The sequence below is a fragment of the Nelusetta ayraudi genome, unplaced genomic scaffold (genome assembly GCF_046127955.1).
Source record: "Nelusetta ayraudi isolate G7.1 ecotype Tasmania unplaced genomic scaffold, CSIRO-AGI_Nayr_v1 ptg000008l, whole genome shotgun sequence".
Classification (NCBI taxonomy): Eukaryota; Metazoa; Chordata; class Actinopteri; order Tetraodontiformes; family Monacanthidae; genus Nelusetta; species Nelusetta ayraudi.
This window is the reverse complement of record NW_027466058.1, coordinates 2594769-2613254: the sequence shown is the minus strand read 5'-3', so window position 1 is coordinate 2613254 and position 18486 is coordinate 2594769. Positions and strand designations below refer to the sequence as shown.

General features: G+C 49.4%; 1 protein-coding gene across 14 annotated transcripts in view; it reads left to right on the top strand.

Annotated features, from left to right (window-relative positions):
* Positions 1–18486, top strand: part of dst (dystonin) — a 91943-nt gene that overhangs the window by 31029 nt on the left and 42428 nt on the right. For 12 of the 14 annotated variants that reach the window (XM_076018740.1, XM_076018736.1, XM_076018732.1 and 9 more), the window contains 30 exons: positions 228–394; positions 493–605; positions 710–816; positions 919–1038; positions 1375–1470; positions 1563–1690; positions 2788–2881; positions 2981–3135; positions 3218–3683; positions 3780–3908; positions 3985–4062; positions 4157–4318; positions 4410–4511; positions 4629–4724; positions 4826–4951; positions 5691–5843; positions 5929–6083; positions 6172–6298; positions 6727–6910; positions 7338–7495; positions 7576–7754; positions 7834–7972; positions 8287–8480; positions 8576–8738; positions 8837–8920; positions 9039–9146; positions 9241–9339; positions 9448–9594; positions 9710–9798; positions 9947–10055. In XM_076018740.1, coding sequence (XP_075874855.1) covers positions 228–394; positions 493–605; positions 710–816; positions 919–1038; positions 1375–1470; positions 1563–1690; positions 2788–2881; positions 2981–3135; positions 3218–3683; positions 3780–3908; positions 3985–4062; positions 4157–4318; positions 4410–4511; positions 4629–4724; positions 4826–4951; positions 5691–5843; positions 5929–6083; positions 6172–6298; positions 6727–6910; positions 7338–7495; positions 7576–7754; positions 7834–7972; positions 8287–8480; positions 8576–8738; positions 8837–8920; positions 9039–9146; positions 9241–9339; positions 9448–9594; positions 9710–9798; positions 9947–10055 — 4227 coding nt within the window. Of the gene's footprint in view, positions 1–227; positions 395–492; positions 606–709; positions 817–918; positions 1039–1374; positions 1471–1562; positions 1691–2787; positions 2882–2980; positions 3136–3217; positions 3684–3779; positions 3909–3984; positions 4063–4156; positions 4319–4409; positions 4512–4628; positions 4725–4825; positions 4952–5690; positions 5844–5928; positions 6084–6171; positions 6299–6726; positions 6911–7337; positions 7496–7575; positions 7755–7833; positions 7973–8286; positions 8481–8575; positions 8739–8836; positions 8921–9038; positions 9147–9240; positions 9340–9447; positions 9595–9709; positions 9799–9946; positions 10056–15804; positions 18428–18486 lie in introns of those variants that run through there. The other 2 variants (XM_076018739.1, XM_076018738.1) reach the window with 1 other exon arrangement.

The window sequence follows — 18486 nt, the reverse complement described above, 5'->3', positions numbered from 1 at the left end:
CTGAAGATGTTAAACACAGTACCTGACATTGATTCCTGCCACTGACTGGCATTAAAGTCAAGTTGTGCTGTGACCAACGACCGCCTGATGCTCAGCCTAGTGTTCAAAGTTCCCAGTTTGCCTCCTTCTTCTAATGCTGCCACTCTGCGGTTGTCTGCGGCACAAAAAAAACACGCTTGATTCCCTCTGCATTTGGGATGAAAATGTTGTGTTTCTCTGCCGGACAGATCTCGGACATCCACGTCACGGGGGAGTCCCAGGACATGACAGCCAAGGAGAGGCTGCTGTTCTGGTCCAAGCAGATCACAGACGGCTACGTGGGCATACGGTGCGACAACTTCACCACCTCCTGGAGGGACGGGAGGTTATTCAATGCCATCATTCATAGATACAGGTACGAAAACGTCACACAAAGCCGTTGGAGACTTTCACGGACCGCGCGTTTATCAACATGCCTCCTTCCTCTCTGCTCTCTCTTTCTGCCCATCGCAGACCTGACATGGTCGACATGACCCGCGTGTCAACGCAAACCAACCGCTCGAATTTGGAGCAAGCGTTTGCAGTAGCGGAGCAGCTGGGAGTGGCCCGACTCTTGGACCCAGAGGGTGAGATTTGTGCTCGCACAACATCTCAACTGTCTTATTAAGCTGGAGTTCAGATCAATGCCCCTGAATGATTTTTATTTTAATGGCTGTATTTCCCTCACCAGATGTGGACGTTCAGTCCCCAGATGAAAAGTCAGTCATCACATACGTCTCCACGCTGTTCGACGCCTTCCCCAAAGTACCAGATGGTGTTGATGGAGTCAGTCCCAACGTGAGTGAAGGCACCAGCTCAGCTTCCTCCCCACCCAGTCTTATAACTGTGTCATTTGCTGATGGCCTGTTTTTTATGGTTTGTTTTTTTTTCCCTGAACAGGATGTGGATATCAAGTGGGTGGAGTACCAGAACATGATCAAATACCTCAGCCAGTGGATCAAACACAATGTAGCCATAATGACAGATCGATCATTCCCCAACAACCCTGCTGAACTCAAGGTACTGATGATTTTAACAAGTGAGCGCTAACCTGGTTTTTGCATCTCAGGGTGATAAACCCGGACGCCCCTCATTTCGCAAAGTGGTCGTATTCAGTACATGGCGCGAGTGAGGTGAGGGATGAGCGTCTCCCTCAGGGGGCCCCGCGTTCAGAGTGTTCCTGCTGTAATTGAGACCCTAAGTGATATTGATGCACGGAGACGAGGTGCAGCATTCATTCCCTGCGAGGAGTCGATAGCTTTCATTTGCAAGAGCGCTTTATTGCATCTGGTTCGTTTGGTTAGGTCTGACAGTCGAGGGTAAAAAAAAAAAATCACCTTTTTCTCTCTTTTGCAGGCACTTTACACGCAGTATCTGCAGTTTAAGGAACACGACATCCCGCTGAAGGAGAACGAGAAGATGAAAATCAAAAACCTCTATAAAATGCTGGAGGTACGCACGTGCATCAGTCAGTGCGTGGCGTGTTTCAGTTTTGCGTTTTTTACTCACCATTCAGCCGTAACGTGTACAACAACTTTTGGCAGATGTGGATAGAGTTTGGACGCATCCAGTTACCCCCGGGTCATCACCCCAACGACATCGAGAAGGAATGGGGCAAATTAATAGTGGCCATGCTGGAGAGGGAGAAGAGTCTGAGGCCTGAGGTGGAAAGGTATGAGAAGCCACGGAGCACGTTAGTGCATTAATAGGTTGGCTCAATGTGATAGAATCGGGATGAGAGGTCTATTATGTGTATCTTTTGAAAATTCTCAAAGTGTCCTTGTCAGCCAAATTTCAATTATTAGCTGATATGAAGAAATGTCCAGATCCGCTGAGGCCATTTCTTTTGTTTGCTCCATGATGAGCACTTTTCATATAGTCTTTAAATAGATGAGCAAATCCTCCAGATGAGTCAGCAAATGGTTATCCTTCATCTTTGCTGTCGTGCCGACTGGTTCGAGATAAGTGCACGGCATCGTGTTGCAAATACACAAGCCCAACACTTCAGATCTTTAGTGCTCTGGTGAAAATGCTTTCCAAGATTACGCCCATTAAAAACATGTTGTTGACCCCAAACACCGCCCCCCCCCTTTTTTTTTTCTCTCAAAAACAGCCTTTATTATTTATGATGTTCACGCTTGACTTACATTTAATTGACCCCCGGTGTTTTGGTATCTAATCTTCAACAGGAAGTCAAACATATCTATTAAAAAAAACAGTGTGCCTGGCTACCCATCAATAAATAACATCTGGTCAAACAGGATGTAGAGGTTGGAATATGCACAAGACAAACCTATAGATGGTGCTGTTTGACCCAAAAAATACATAACGTGTTGAGTTGACCTGTATGAAAAGGAGGATTATAGCATTAAGATCAGTCAAATCAAAGTCTTCAGTTGACCTGTAAGCACACTGGGAGCTGGGAGCATCAGTGTGTGGCTGCAGTTTATCCTGCTGCTGTGTAAACTCTGATGTCGCCTTCTAAACTTGTGTGGTTTCCGTTGACAGCTGTTTACGCTGGCTCATCTCTCCATTTTGCGCCTTTATGCTATGTAAACAGTGCTGATACATGGTGTTGGGGGGAAAACAAAACTCTTGCAGTTGTTATTTTGTCCAAAGCCCCGCTAACATCAACATATCGCAGGGTGCAATTATTGGCTCTGCAGCTGACATTATGAGGATTGGATCTATGAATCCATGTGCAGTAGATTGAATGTTCATCAATCTAAACAGCTGCAAACTGTCCCAACCCCCCATCTGTTTTTTTAGGCTTGAGATGTTGCAACAAATCGCGAACAGGGTGCAGCGAGACTGTGTCATCGGGGAGGACAAGCTGGCTCTGGCACGAACCGCCCTGCAGTCGGTCAGTTTGTTATGCTTTCTATTCTGACACGTATTGATTGAGCGTGTAACCTCTCAAGAGTTTAAGTCTGTTTTGTCCCGTCGGCCTCCTTCTGCACAGGACGCAAAGCGCCTCGAGTCTGGAATTCAGTTCCTGAACGAGGCCGAGATCGCAGGTTACCTTCTGGAGTGTGAGAACATCCTCAGGCAGCAAGTGGTCGACCTCCAGATTCTCCTGGACGGGAAATTCCCCTTTGCTGATCAGCTCGTCCAAAGGTACAATGCAAATAATTAAAAAAAAAAAAGGACCAGTCCGCTTGATTTGACGTCGCCTTGAACGAGCTCTCCTTGCATCCAGGGTGTCGAAACTCCGAGATGACCTCTTGGCCCTGAGGGCGGAGTGTTCGTCGGTGTACAGCAAAGGTCGCACCCTGACCACAGAACAGACCAAAATGATGATCTCGGGCATCACGCAGAGCCTCAACTCCGGCTTCTCCCAGAACATCAGCACGAGCCTGACTCCGGACCTCACGCCGATGCTCACCCCGGGTGCGCTGAGCACCCCCGGCTCCACGTTCACCTCCAGCCTCACGCCGTGCCTCACCCCGTCCCTGAACCCCGCCTTGAATCCAGGTCTGCAGCCCGCCTCGGTCCAGAGCTACATGGGCAGCGGCGGCATGGACCCGAGCAGCCTCAGGCACCTGAAGCACTCGCAGCTTCGCAAGCCCCCCACCAAGTCGTCGGTGGCCGAGCCCAACATGACCGAAGAGGAGGTGAACATGAGGTTCATCCAGGAGCTCCTCAGCTGGGTGGAGGAGATGCAGGTATGCCCTCGTCACGGCTTGTTTGTGTGTAGAAGCAAGGAGCTTTTCGAAGACTGCGCAGTGCGTTCAGCCGCGATTGATTGTCTTTGATCGCAGTTGCAGCTGGATCGCTCAGAGTGGGGCTCTGATTTGCCAAGCGTGGAGATGCATTTAGAGAACCACAAGGGCGTTAACAGAGCCATCGAAGAGTTTCAGATGAGTCTCAAAGATGCCAAACTCAGCGAGGTGAAAAGAATCTCTCACACTCGTGCCACAGTGCTCAGTGTTGCTATTCTTTCTCTAATACCTCTGTTTCTTTCAGATCCAGATGAATTTACCTCTAAAACTAACTTATTCAGATAAACTGAACAAACTGGAGAAGCAGTACGAGGCGCTCCTGGTACGACAGCTCTCCATAATCACAAATTTTGCTATAATACGTTAGCTTTTCCCCAATTTTCAGATTTTTTTCCGATTACTTTACCACTTTTCAGAGCTCCTCGAATGAGCGGCAGAGCCACCTGGACAGCCTGTACGACTTTGTGTCGCAGGCAACTCAGGAGCTCATCTGGCTGAACGAGAAGGAGGAGGAGGAGGTGGCCTTCGACTGGAGCGATCGCAACAGCGGCATCTCGAAGAAACGGGAGTACCACGCTGTGAGTTTGCTGTTGAACTCTGCCACCGCCTGTGAAGTACTTGCTGTTTTTGGTCTCCTGGCTCGGTGTTAGCTGTGCGTCTCTCCAACAGGAACTGGCGATGGAGCTGGATGAAAAGAAGGAGGTGATTAAGTCTGTGCAGGAGGAAGCAGAGCGCCTGATAAAGAACCACCCAGCCAGACCCACGATTGAAGTATGTCCCTTTGTTTGCACCCAGCATTACAACAGACACTGGATGTGGCTGCATCAACTTTATATTCAGCGACTTGCTCAAATTAGTCAGAGCCGTGCCTTGTTGTCTCTCTTGCAGGCTTACAGAGCTGCCATGCAGACGCAGTGGAGCTGGATTTTGCAGCTGTGCTCCTGCGTGGAGCAGCATCTGAAGGAGAACGCTCTTTATTTTGAGGTGTGCGCCCGACTCTTCCCGCATTTCCAGCAGATTTTAACGCTAACTTCTGTCGTTGTTTTATTTTATATCCGATTATACGTCTTTGTTGCTCCGAGCAGTTTTTCAGCGACGCCAAACAATCCATGGACTACCTTAAGAACCTGCGAGATTCCATTCAGAGGAAGTACAGCTGCGACCAGACCAGCAGCCTGCACCGACTGGAGGATCTCATCCAGGAGTCCATGGTGAGCTCGCAGGCCTTTTGTCCCTTCCATCGACAAGTAGTCAGGTCCTCAAGCCATAGCGCTGTGTTCCGACACTGCATCCTGCTAACATTAGCAGTGCTGTTAGCTTATTTTGTGCAATTCACACCTCACCTGGTTTAAACAAGGGAGTCGCCGCAGACCAGCTGATGAAACTACACGAAAGCAATTGCAAAGCGGTTGGCAAGTGAATGCTTTTACCTGTCATACACTACCGTCGTGGGGAACAATTGTTCACGTATATGAGCTGTATGAAACCTAGAAAGGATCCTAATTGCAACTTCTGCAAAATGCAAATGTAATAATAAGTGTGTCTGGATGCACTGTTTTAAGAGAAATAATAACAAAAAAGATCAAAAAGGGAAATCCTCTCTTTGTGTTTGTTTGGTTCCAAAATTAAGGAACTCCGGCAAGAGCTGATTTACATTAAATATGGACATGAAAACTGCCTTGAAATGCAAAGTAACGGAAATTGGAAACATGCAAATCAAAATATGATTAATCGTGGTTAACTACGTAAAGTCAGAGATTAATCTCAATTAAAACAATCAATTATTTGACAGCCTTAACATATATATGGATCGAAACAAACACACACACACACACACACACACACACACACACACACACACACATACACACATGTCTGTGGCTGTGTATGTGTGTGTCCGTGCGTATGTGTGTTTTTCATGCAAATTAATTGTTTATTTGGCGCCCGCAGGATGAGAAGGAGCAGCTCCTGCAGTACTGCAGCACTGTGGCTGGCCTTGTGGGCAGAGCCAAGAACATTGTGCAGCTCACGCCCAGAAACCCCGACAGCCCTCTGAGATCCTCCATCCCTGTGAAAGCCGTCTGCGACTACCGTCAAATAGAGGTACACACGTTGCCTCGCGTCTCCGTTTAGCTTTGTTGCCTCGAGGTAAAACCCGCAACTGACCTTTCCCCCGCGACTCTCTCAGATCACCATTTCTAAAGATGACGAGTGCATGTTGGCCAGTAACGCTCACCGGGCCAAGTGGAAGGTCATCAACACGGCCGGGAATGAGGCCATGGTCCCCTCTGTGTGTTTCACCGTTCCACCGCCAAACAAAGAGGCTGTTGACACGGCGACAAGGTGAGACGCTGGGATTCATGTCGTGCCATCGACCTTTTTGGGAGAAGGGGGCTAATTCGTCTCTCCACTGCTCCGCTTTGTCCCACAGAACTGAACAGCTGTACCAGAATGTCCTGTCACTGTGGCACCAGTCCCACATCAACATGAAGAGCGTCACATCCTGGCATTATCTCATGGCGGACATACGGGCCATACGGAATTGGAACGTGGCCTCGGTATGTGTGTGTGCTGTTGTACTTTGATTGTTAATATTGCTGATCACAACATCTGAGGGCTGGGACTATGAATTCAATATAGACTGGTTGGAGTGTATTGTTGGAATGTACGGTTTGCACTGGTGTGAACCCTCATTCAAATCCTGATGCCAACCTACCAAACAAACCCTGCTGCACTATAAATTGGGGGTCTCGATTCGCTTCCAATTGCACCCTCGTTCAGTTCGCTGGAAGTGTGAATACAATTGTATCCAGGAAACAAACCAAAATAACAGGCATTGTGACTGTTCCAGTGTTTGCTGCGCTTGACGAAGTCCAATCTAAATGCTTAGTCAAACCAAATGAACAAACTCCCCTTCCTTCAATTGCACCAAGTTCAAAATTTCTGTGCGCCACTTATTCTCTGTCTTCCCCTCTAACCGCCGCAGATAAAGACCATGCTACCCGGTGAGCACCAGCAAGTGCTGAGCAACCTGCAGTCCCACTTTGACGAGTTCCTCGAGGACAGCGAGGAGTCCGAGGTGTTCACGGTGGCCGACTCTGTCCAGCTGGAGAGCGACGTCATGGCCTGCAAGGACTTCTACCAGCAGCTGCTGGAGTCGGCAGAGAGAGGTGAAACCCCTCCTCCCTCCGCCCTTTTAATTAAACACTGCCAGCATGTGGGAAACACATGGCTTCTTAAAACCCTCTAAGCCTGAAGTTAATGCCTTTTGGAATTATGTTGGTTTTTTTCCAACCGCATGAGAGGAAAAGTCTGTGATTTACTGCGCGGTGATCCTACCTAGCGAGGAGTGTTTGTAGGAAGAAAGGTAAACCAAACAGGAAGTGATTTACACGCATAGGACCTCATCCCCCTGTGACTTTATATGGCAACATGCTGTTATTTTATTTGCAGAAGTGCTACTAGTTTCTGGGGAAAGAATGCCATCTAGAGGTGTATTATGAAAACTACTGTTTTACAAAATAAACTCTTGGTGGGTCAGCGTCTCGTTTGAAGGTCTCACGTGTTTGACAATAAAATGTCTTCCTGACCAAACAGAGGAACACGAAGAGTCGGTGTACAACAACTACATCTCCGAACTGCGCAACTTCCGAATGCACCTGGAGGCCCACGAGGAGCACCTGATCAGGCAGATCCGCACGCCGCTGGAGAGGGACGACCTGGAGCAGAGCCTGCAGCGCATCGCGGAGCACGAGGTAGCGTGTGACCCTCTGGTTTGACACGCAGAGTGGCTGTTTTTACGTGATTCCTGACGCGTCCTCGCACCTTGTCGCAGAGGAAGACGGCAGAGCTGAACCAACTGAAGGAGAACCTCGACGCCCTGAAGGAGAAGTGCGAGCTTTTCCTCCGGCAGGCCGAGGGCTCCCCGTCGGTGCCGACGCTGTCCTCCGAGCTCACCGTCCTGGTGCAGAGCATGAGCCAAGTCTACTCCATGTCGTCCATTTACATGGACAAGTAAGGCGGCTCGTCCGAGCATCCGGCAGCTTTGAGAGTCGCGGCCCTTGAGGATGACGTGTTCCCCTTTGTATCGCAGGCTGAAGACGGTGAGCTTAGTGGTGAAGCACAGCCAGAGCGCAGAGGCGCTGGTGAAGAGCTACGAATCCAAACTGTACGAGGAAGATGCCATGACCTCCGACCCCAAGTCCATTGAGGCCGTCATATCAACGCTTAAGGTTGTGCGCCATTTGGTTCAACAGCAGTTCTGTATATTTATTTGCATTTATTAGGGCTGTCGAAGTTAACGCGTTAATAACGCATTAACTCAAACTCCTTTTAATGGCGCAAATTTTTTTAATGCGCAATTAACGTGATAGCTTGTTCAGTTACGTAAAGAGCAGGGTAAAAAATGTGCACTTAATTTGCGATTAATCGCGAATTAACTCAGGACACAAATGGATTAATCACGATTAAAATTTTTAATCGACTGACAGACCTAGTATTTATATTTTTTTCATCTATTTACTATTTGCCCTGCCTTGACCTGCAGCAGTTGCAGACGGAGACGCACGAAAAGCAGGAGGTGTTCCGCGACATGGACGACGAGCTGAAGACGGCACGGGCCATCAGTGAGCGCATGTTCAAGGTGCACAACGAGCGGGACTTCGACCTGGACTGGCACAAGGAGAGAGCCGACCAGCTGAGTGAGCGCTGGCTCAACATCCACTCCCAGATCGACAGCAGGTCGGTTCCCAGTCGCCACGTGACTCGCAATATTTGTTTAAGAAAAATAGCTTCTTGTGTTTGCAAGACTTGAACTGATTTAAAAAACTCTCCAGGCTTCGGGACCTGGACGGTATCAGCAAATCTCTGCAGCACTACCGAGACTCGTACAGCAGTCTGGATGAATGGGTCAGAGAAATGGAAGTGGCGCAGCTCAAGGCACAAGAAAACAAACCAGAAGACAGCAAAGCTCTGGCTGAGCTGCTGAACAAACAGAAGGTTGGAAGTGAAGTCATGTCATATTTGCTGTCACAGATACAGAGCTTACCCCATAGATCTGTGAAACAGTATTTATCTCCCTTTTTTTTTTTTATCAGGTCCTGGTTGCTGAAATTGAACAAAAGCAGAGCAGCATTGATGAATGTCAGAAGCTCTCAGAGCAGTACTCCTCCTCCATCAAGGTGAACTCATTTATTTCCCACTAAATTATGTCATAACTTGGAAATGGATTAAGAGAAACTTGTGTGTGCTGCATTCGGATGACAGAAATAACTTTAAGCCTGCGAATCCCCTTTTTAGGACTATGAATTGCAGCTGATGACCTACAGAGCCATGATTGACTCCCAACACAAATCCCCGCTGAAGAAACGGAGGATGCAGAGCTCCTCTGACGCCATTCAGCAAGAGGTAAAAAAAACAAAAGAAATATGTGTTACAGTCTGTATGGATGGAATGGATGATCACATCATTGACATGCTTGTTTTGTTTTGTTTCCACATAGTTTATGGACCTGCGGACTCGCTACACTGCTCTAGTCACACTCATCACACAGTATGTGAAGTTTGCCAGCGAAACACTGAAGAGAACGGAAGATGAAGAGGTGACAAATCTGATTAAGATACACCAACGTTGTTTTTGCGTCGCCACTCCAGCCTTTTCCACCCAAAATATTTTTTTCCCCAAATGTGTCTATGTGTTTTATTTACAGAGATCTGTGGACGAGGAGAAGAGAGAGCACGGTGATAAAGTCAGCAAACTTTTGCACTGGATGTCCAATGTGCAAAAGGCTCCAAACAATCATGGGAATAAAGTGAAAGATAGCAACGCCAACACTGAGACTTTCCAAAAGCCGCAGGTAAGATCAGTGGTGTCCACCAATTAAATGTAAAAAATAAAAAATAGAAACAAAAATGCTCTGAAATTTTCTGAAATGTTCTCTATTTTCTGATGTTCTTTTTTCTTCTTGTCAGGTGTCAGTGGAGGAAATGGTCACTAAGAAGGAACAGATTGCAGAAGCTCTGAGGGCCACGCAAATGATGCTCAACAAGCACAGTGAAAAGTGAGTCAAGCTGCTGTCGCTGACTTGGAAAAGACTTTCTGCGATTCACGTCTTCAGTCTGAGTCATATGTATATATATATATATATATATATATATATACATATATATATATATGTATATATATACATTTATTTATTTTTTCCCCAGGATGACAGAAGAGGAAAGAGAGAAAGCCCAGGAGCAGCTGGCGGCTCTGACTCAGGCGTACAGTGAACTCTCCCAGCACTGCTCGGATCACACCACAGCTGCAGAGGAGGTTCGGGCACCTGTTGAGCGTTTGACATATCAATTAGAAAACAGTGCCACCTGTTGGACCGGATGCATGACTAACCAATTTCTTCTCCCGTATAATGAGTTGTCTTTTGCAGCCAGCGTGTTTGTCTTAGAGCAAATCCAAACACATGATATATACACACTCAAGTATGCTGTAAACATGCTTTGCTGTGCCCTGCCCTAATCTGACATTGCAATATTTCAAACAAACAAAGAAACTGTGTTTTTTAATATGGATGAAACTTGAGCTTTTCCCTCCCACATATGATGTGACTAACCTTCTATTTGCAAGATGCCAGATACTGCACTCCCAGATGCATGATAGCTTTCAGTGTTTTAGCCGTCATTCTCCTGTTGCAACCCCTCCGGTGCATCCTTGCACTCGTGCACACCGTGTTCTAACTTGTCCGTTTTTGCACGGTGGGTGAGTAAACCTGTCAATCCACTCTATGGCGCTTCAATTCATATTTGATAGCCGGCATGGAAATACAGATTTATTTTACGCTGTTTAGTCATTTTCTTTTTTTCCCCTCGCTCCTTTTCCTTCAGGATACTAAATCTGTCAACGGATGGAGCGATAGAGCCTCTTGTGGCTCAATTGTTCCTGTACCTGGTGATACACACTCTGTCAACAGCGACCAGCTGCATCTCTGTTCAGACTCTCACGATCTTTACAAACAAGAACTGCTTTTGGGATCCTCGCTGCGTCGCTCGCCAGAGCCTAATAAATCCAGAAAGTGCATCCAGAGTTCACACGTCTCCTCGGAAGAAGAGGGAGGCGCACGTCAAGAGCCGATCATCAAGGTGATAGAGGTGAAGCAAGTGGGCGATGGACTGGAGGTGTCCTACACGGGGGAAACCCTGACCCTGGACAGAGCTCTTCAGCTGGGTTTAATACCCGAGTCAGACTACCAAGGGATCCTCCAGGGTCAAGAAGAGGGTCAAGGGGACGTGTCACCTTCAGAGTGGGAAGATGAACCTCGTGAAGTCAATAGTCTCATAATCAAGTGCCTGAGCAGGAGTAAGTCACTGACAGCAGGGAGGGATGTTCACACTCTCAGGTCAGGTCAGGATGGTGATCAGGAGGCTTTGACGAGGCGTTCAGGAGCTCAGTTGGACGTGGGTGGATGTGACCCAGGGCAAGGACGGTATGGAAACAGTATGGATGTTTTGATGGACGGCGGGAAGTCGCTCGTGGTGGATGCAGCCGTTCAGTGCGACCTGATGAACTCCAGCAGCACCTTAACTGTGTTTCGAAATCAGCAGGACTTCATCGGACTCGTGGTGCCTCCCGCTGGCGAAGTCCAATCACGCTCCTCCTCATTCCAGGACGACCAAACGCAAAGCTCTACCAGCGAGTCCTCCAGCACCGTAACCAGCAAGTGGTGGAGAATAGAAGCCTTCTACATCCCAGAATATTCAGAGGTGCTAGGTGTGAGTGAAGCCGTTCAGCAGGGTTTGATCGACCGGTACACGGCCGAGGTCCTGAGGTCCGTGGAGATCCCAGAAGATCTCCCCGACGTCGACCTCCTGAATGACAAGTTCTCGTCCTGGCTCATGTACAAAAAGCTCATGGTCGACGGCTGCTTTCATGCTGCGGATTGCCTTCAAGTTGACGATGTCCCCAGCCCCACCGAGTCCGAGCTGTTGTTCATCTCCCACCTGATGATCAACAGCTACACGGACGCCAAAACGGGAAACCGGGTCCTCATCCTTGATAAGCAGCTGAGTAAAATGTTGAAAATCTTCCTCGAGGATCCCGGCGAGAAGGTGGTGACCTCTTGGACCGGGACCGTCGGCCGTGTGTCGGAGTCGGAGGACTTGGAGATGCCGCTGCACATAGAGGAGGAGCCGGAGGAGCCGAGGGGACGCACTCATCACTTTGTTTCCTCTGTCAACGGAGGAATAAGTTTCCACGAAAAAACACATTCAAGCGGCGACAGGGCTGCGACCCAGCGTCCTGTCACGGGGAGTTTTGCAGATGATGACATCGACATGGACACATTGGAGGAATCCACCTGTCACAGAAACAAAAACTGGATGCCGGGTGAACCAATGGAGGGACTTTACGGGAGCAATTTGCAAGTTTACACACCAGTGTCATCGGAACGTTCGCCAGGGACGCCTGACAAACAAACCCTCCCCTACTTCGACCCTGACACCATTTTCCAGAACTTGGGAGATCCGGATGACTTCGAAGCAGACTTCTTGCACTCAGACCTGGAAGAAGGCGATGATAATAAGCAGGGCCTCGTGCCTCCGAATGCTCAGATGGAGGAAGAGTCTGTCGCATGCTCTGCCCTCAAGGCGTCTCTCGGCAGCAGAAGCAGCCCTGCAGGCGAGAGGTCGGTGCTCAAATTGTTCGGATCGCACCCGGACTGCCAAGAGCCCCTCGAGAGCGACGAGGAGGAAATGATCTCGATGCTGAAGCAGGCGGCGCTCGACGGGTTCGGCACCTCGACTTTCACCCTCAGCATGACGAAGCGGCAGAGCGTGTCGAGGTCCGGCTGCACCATCAGCATCAGCGAGTCGCTGGAGTACGGCGTGGTGGAGGACGACGGCGACGTCGCCTTCGACCCTCGGGGGCCGTCGGGAGCCTTCCCCCCCGATGCCGACCGCGACTCCTTCGATTTTGAGGACGAGGACTTCAGCATAGTGTACATCGACGGCGATGAAAACGCTCAGCAGTCCACCGAGAGAGAGGTCACCGTCGTGGAGCTCGACCTGACGGACGAGGTGGTCGGCGGTGGAGGGAGTGGGCATGTGGAGGAATATCTACGCTGTTACCACCAGTCGGCGATGGCGTCGCCGTCCCTGTGGAGTCGGGTGACGGATGAGGACTCGCGCGAGCCCGACGATGCGGAAGTTTACAGTGTTTGGATAGGAAGTACTTCTCGTGATGGGGCTGATCTAGAGAGAGAGAGCCAAGCTCTGTTTTCCACCTCTGCCAGCAGTGTCACATCTGATGTTCCCCCCGCCACCGCTGATGAGTTTTTCCCCGCAGGGGGGCTCAGCGGGACCCAGTCAGACGTGGCCTCATCGCATCACAATGTGCTGTCCGGGGGAAACGCAGCGAACGGCCAGCCGGCCCCGCGTCCAGATTACACATCCGCCGCGCTTGGGGACGCAATGATTCCGGCTGGCGGGGATGACGGTGGCTATGGCAACGGGGAAACAAACAGGGATATGTCACCTCGGCACGCTCCAGGGCTGGAATCAGGAAGTGACGATGAGGCCGGCTGGAGCGTGCTGCCTGGTGAGAGCCTGCTGGAGCCGCGCACTGCTATGGATGAAGTCACAACAGGGAAAAAATTCAATCCTGGATGTCCTCATGCAGGAGATTCAGAGCTCAGTAACACCAGAGAGGCAATGCTGGTGGATGAGGATCCGACAGGCTCTCACCGTGGTGCTGTAGCTGATGTAGAGTTGGGCACAGGGAATGTTTCCCCTCAGAGGCAACATGAAAACAGTTTAAACATCCCCACTGACATGAAGTCTGTCTCTTCATCTGGAAATACAGCAACAAGGGATGAGCAAAACAATCTTACAGGCAGGGAAACAGTTGAGACAAGCTCAGAGCAGTTAGAACCCATTAGGGGGGTGAGATTTGGAGCTGATGCTTCATCAGCTGACCATCACTCAACCTTGGATGATTCTGAGCATCTCCAGACAGTCTCCTATCAGACTGATGTGCACAATGTCCTGCCAGAGAGCTGCGTCGTGTCTGACACCTCCCCAAAACTACCTGATCCTGCAAACCAAACACCAGAAGGAGATGACGGCAATGTTTTGCAAAAGGAACACAACACTGGAGGCACTAATTCCTTCACAGCTCCTCCGCGACCTTCAAAGGCCTGTAGCCATGACAAAGGTGACACACATGCAGAAGATTCAGAGCTCAGTAACACCAGAGAGGCTCGTGAAGCAGCGCTGGTGGATGAGGATCTAACAGGGTCACAGCGTGTAGCTTTGGCTGATGTAGAGTTGGGCACAGGAGACGTTTCCCTTGAGAAGCAACATGAAAACAGTTTAAACATCCCTGTCGACATGGAGCCATTGAATTGGCAAAATGCCCTCAGAGACAGGGAAGTAGTTGAAGTTTCTCCAGCTGACAAGCAGTTACCTGCTGATGATTCTGAACATCTTCAAACACTTTCCTATCAGACACCTGAGAGGCAACATGAAAACACTGAAAAAATCCCTGTTGACATGGAGCCTGTCTCTTTGTCTGGAAATGCGACAACAAGGGACGAGCAAAACAATTTTACAGACAGGAATGCATTGCAGACAAGCTCAGAGCTGCCGGGCAGCTGCATTATGTCTGACTCTCCCCCTGCCGCTCTGCCCGAGGTTTCTGATGCTATGAACCAAACACCAGAGTGGCTTAACGCCAGTGTTTTGCAAAAGGAACATAACACTGGAAACACAGATCCCTTCACAGCTCCTCCAGGGCCTTCAGAGGCATCGAGCTACAACAAGGGTGATGATTCAACAGGCTTGCAGCGTAATGCTATGGCTGATGTAGAGTTGGACACAGGGGACGTTTGCCCACAGAGGCAACATGAAGACAGTTCAAACCTCCCCACTGACATAAAATCTGACTCTTTATCTGGAAATACAGCAACAAAGGATGAACAAAACACTTTCAGAGAGAGGGAAGCAGTGGAGACGAGTTCACAACAGGCAGAATCCATTGTGGGGATGAGATTCAGAGCTGATGCTTCACCAGCTGACCATCATTCTGAGCATCACCAGACAGTTTCCAATCAGACTGATGTGTGCAATGTTCCGCTAGAGAGCTGCGTCATGTCCTCCCCAAAACTACCTGATCCTGCAACTCAAACACCAGAGGGAGATGACGTCATTGTTTTGCAAAAAGAACACAACACCGGAAGCACAGATTCCTTTACAGCTCCTCCACGACCTTCAAACGTTTATAGCCATATCAAAGGTGACACACATGCAGAAGATTCAGAGGCTCCTGAAGCAGCGCTGTTAGATGAGGATCTGACAGGCTCTCAGCGTGGTGCTATGGCCAATATTGAGTTGGCCACAGGATGTGTTTTCCATGAGAAGCAACATGAAAACAGTTTAAACATCCCCACTGACGTGAAGTCTGCCTCTTTATCTGGAAACACTGCAACAAGGGATGAACAAAACGCTTTTACAGACAGAGCAGCAGTGCAGAGGAGCTCAGAGCAGTTAGAATCTATTGTAAGATTTGGAGGTGATGCTTCACCAGCTGACCATCACTTACCTGAAGATGATGCTGAACATCTCCAGACAGTTTCCTCTCAGACCGATGTGTGTCATGTCCTGCCCGTAAGCCGCAACATGTCTGACGCTTCCCCTGCGGCTGTGCCGCAGCTTTCTGATGCTGTGAGCCAAACACCAGAAGGAGTGAACATCAGCGTTTTGCAAAAGGAAAATGACACTGGGAGCATTGATCCCTTCACAGCTCCTCCACGACCTTCCATTGAGTGTATCCATGACAAAAGTGACACACAGACTGCGTATTCACATGCAGATGATTCAGAGCTCAGTAACACCAGAGCGACTCCTGTAGCAGCAGTGACGGATGAGGATGTGACAGGCTCACAGCGTGGTGCTATGGCCAATATTGAGTTGGCCACAGGAGATGTTTCCCCTCAGAGGCAAAATGGAAACAGTTTAAACATCCCTGTCGACATGGAGCCTGTATCTTTGCCTGGAAATACAGCAACAAAAGATGACCAGCAGTTACCTGCAGATGATGCTGAGCATCTCCAGACAGTTTCCCATAAGACTGATGTGTCCCGTGTCCTACCAGGCAATTGCATCATGCCTGACATTTCTCCTCCTGCTCTACCCGAGCTTTCTGATGCTGTGAACCAAACACAAGAACAAGTTACCACCATTGTTTTGGTCAAGGAAAACAACACTGGAAGCACAGATTCCTTCACAGCTCCTCCAGGATCTCCAGAGTCATGTAGCCACAACAAAAGTGAGAATTCAACAGGTTTACAGCATGGTCTCACCGTTTCTCCTGAGAGGCAAAATGAAAACATTTTAGACATTCCTTGTGACATGGAGCCTGTCTCTTTGTCTGGAAATACACCAACAATAAATGAGCAAAACACTCTCCCAAACAGGACAGCGGTGGAGACAAGATCAGAGCAGCCAGAATCCATCGTGGGCCTGAGGTGTGGAGCTGAGGCTTCACCAGCTAACCAGCAGTTATGTGCAGATGATTCTGAGCATCTCCAGGCAGTTTCCTATCAGACCGATGTGTCTCGTGTCCTGCCAGGAAGCTGCATCATGTCTGATGTTTCCCCTCCTGTTCTACCAGAGCTTTATGATGCTGTGAACCAAACACCACGAGGGGTTAAAGCCAGTATTTTTCAAAAGGAACATGTCACTGGAAGTGCAGATCCCTTCACAGCTCCTCCAGGGCCTTCAGAGGCGTTTAGCTATGACAAGGGTGGTGATTCGACGGGCTTGCAGCCTGATGCTATGGCTGATGTAGAGTTGGTCAAAGGAGTTTCCCCTCAGAGGCAACATGAAAACAGTTCAAACCTCCCCTCTGACATGAAATCTGCCACTTTATCTGAAAACACTGTAACAAGAGATGAGCAAAACACTTTTATAGACAGGACAGCAGTGGAGACGACCTCAGAGCAGCCAGAATCCATTGTAAGATTTGGAGCTGATGCTTCACCAGCTGACCAGCAGTTGCTTGCTGATGATTCTGAGCATCTCCAGACAGTTTCCAATCCGACCGATGTGTCTCATGTCCTGCCGGAAAGCTGCAACATTTTTGATGCTGTGAACCAAACACCAGAGGGAGTGAACATCAGTGTTTTGCAAAAGGAACATAACACTGGAAACAGCGATCCCTTCACAGCTCCTCCAGGGCCTTCAGAGGCGTGTAGCTACAACAAGGGTGATGATTCGACGGGGTTGCAGCATGGTACAGTGACTGAAGTAGAGTTTGGCACAGGGAATGTTTCCCCTCAGAGGCAACATGAAAACAGCTCAAACATCCCCACTGACATGAAGTCTGTCTCTTCATCTGGAAATACAGCAACAAGGGATGAGCAAAATGCTTTTAGAGAGAGGGAAGCAGTTGACATGAGTTCAGAGTGGTCAGATTCCAATGCGGCGCTGAGATTCAGAGCTGATGTTTCACCAGCTGACCATCACTTACCCTCAGATGATTCTGAGCATTTCCAGACAGTTTCCTATCAATCTGATGTGCACAATTTCCTGCCAGAGAGCTGCATTGTGTCTGACATCTCCCCTCCAGAGCTGCCAAAACTAACTGATCCTGCAACCCAAACACCAGAGGGAGATGATGGCATTGTTTTGCAAAAAGAACACAACACCGGAAGCACAGATTCCTTCACAGCTCCTCCACGACCTTCAAAGGCCTGTAGCCATGACAAAGGTGACACACATGCAGAAGATTCAGAGCTCAGTAACACCAGAGAGGCTCCTGAAGCAGCGCTGGCAGATGAGGATCTGACAGGCTCACAGTGTGTAGTTACAGCTGATGTAGAGTTGGGCGCGGGAGACATTTCCCCTGAGAGGCAACATGAAAACAGTTTAAACATCCCTGTCAACATGGAGCCTGTGACTTTGTCTGGCAATCGAGCAACAAGGGATGAGCGAAACAATTTTACAGACAGGACAGCAGTGCAGACCAGCTCAGAACAGCCAGAATCCAGTGTAAGATTTGGATCAGATGCTTCACCATCTGACCAGCAGTTACGGGCAGATGATGCTGAGCATCTCCAGACAGCTTCCTATCAGACCAGTGTACCTTGTGTCCTGCCGGGCAGCTGCATCATGTCTGGCGCTTCCCCTGCTGCTCTGCCAGAGGCTTCTGATGCTGTGAGCCAAACACCAGAAGGAGTTAACGCCATTGACTTGCAAAAGGAACATGACACTGGGAGCACGGAGGAGTGTAGCCATGACAAAGGCCATGCGCAGACTCACGAGCCCATCGAGAGCCGCCGTCAGGACCCTGATGCCGACCTGCTGGAGCAAAACTTCCTCAACTCTGGGCCGCTGATGCGGGAAGAAGGAGTCGCAGATGAGGAAGAGCATTCCGATGCGCCAAACATTCAGCTGCAGCTCCTGCGGGTTCTCAAGACCGTCTCCTCCAGCCAAGACCTGTCCATGCTGCAGGAGGTGATGGAGAGCCTCAGCGCCGCTCTGGGCGGTCCGGCCGAGGAGGAGCAGCAGCGACACACCCTGGACATCATCCAGGAGGAAGAAGATGACAGACAGACTGAAGAGGAGCTCTGTCACTCCGCCGCTGGTCCTCCTCAGTCACCCGCCGCATCAGGTGCGGTCACGCGGGTAAAGAAGAAGGTGAGTTTGATGTTGTTTGACTGTTACGATCTCGACCTCTCATTTTCACCCTCCCCCCT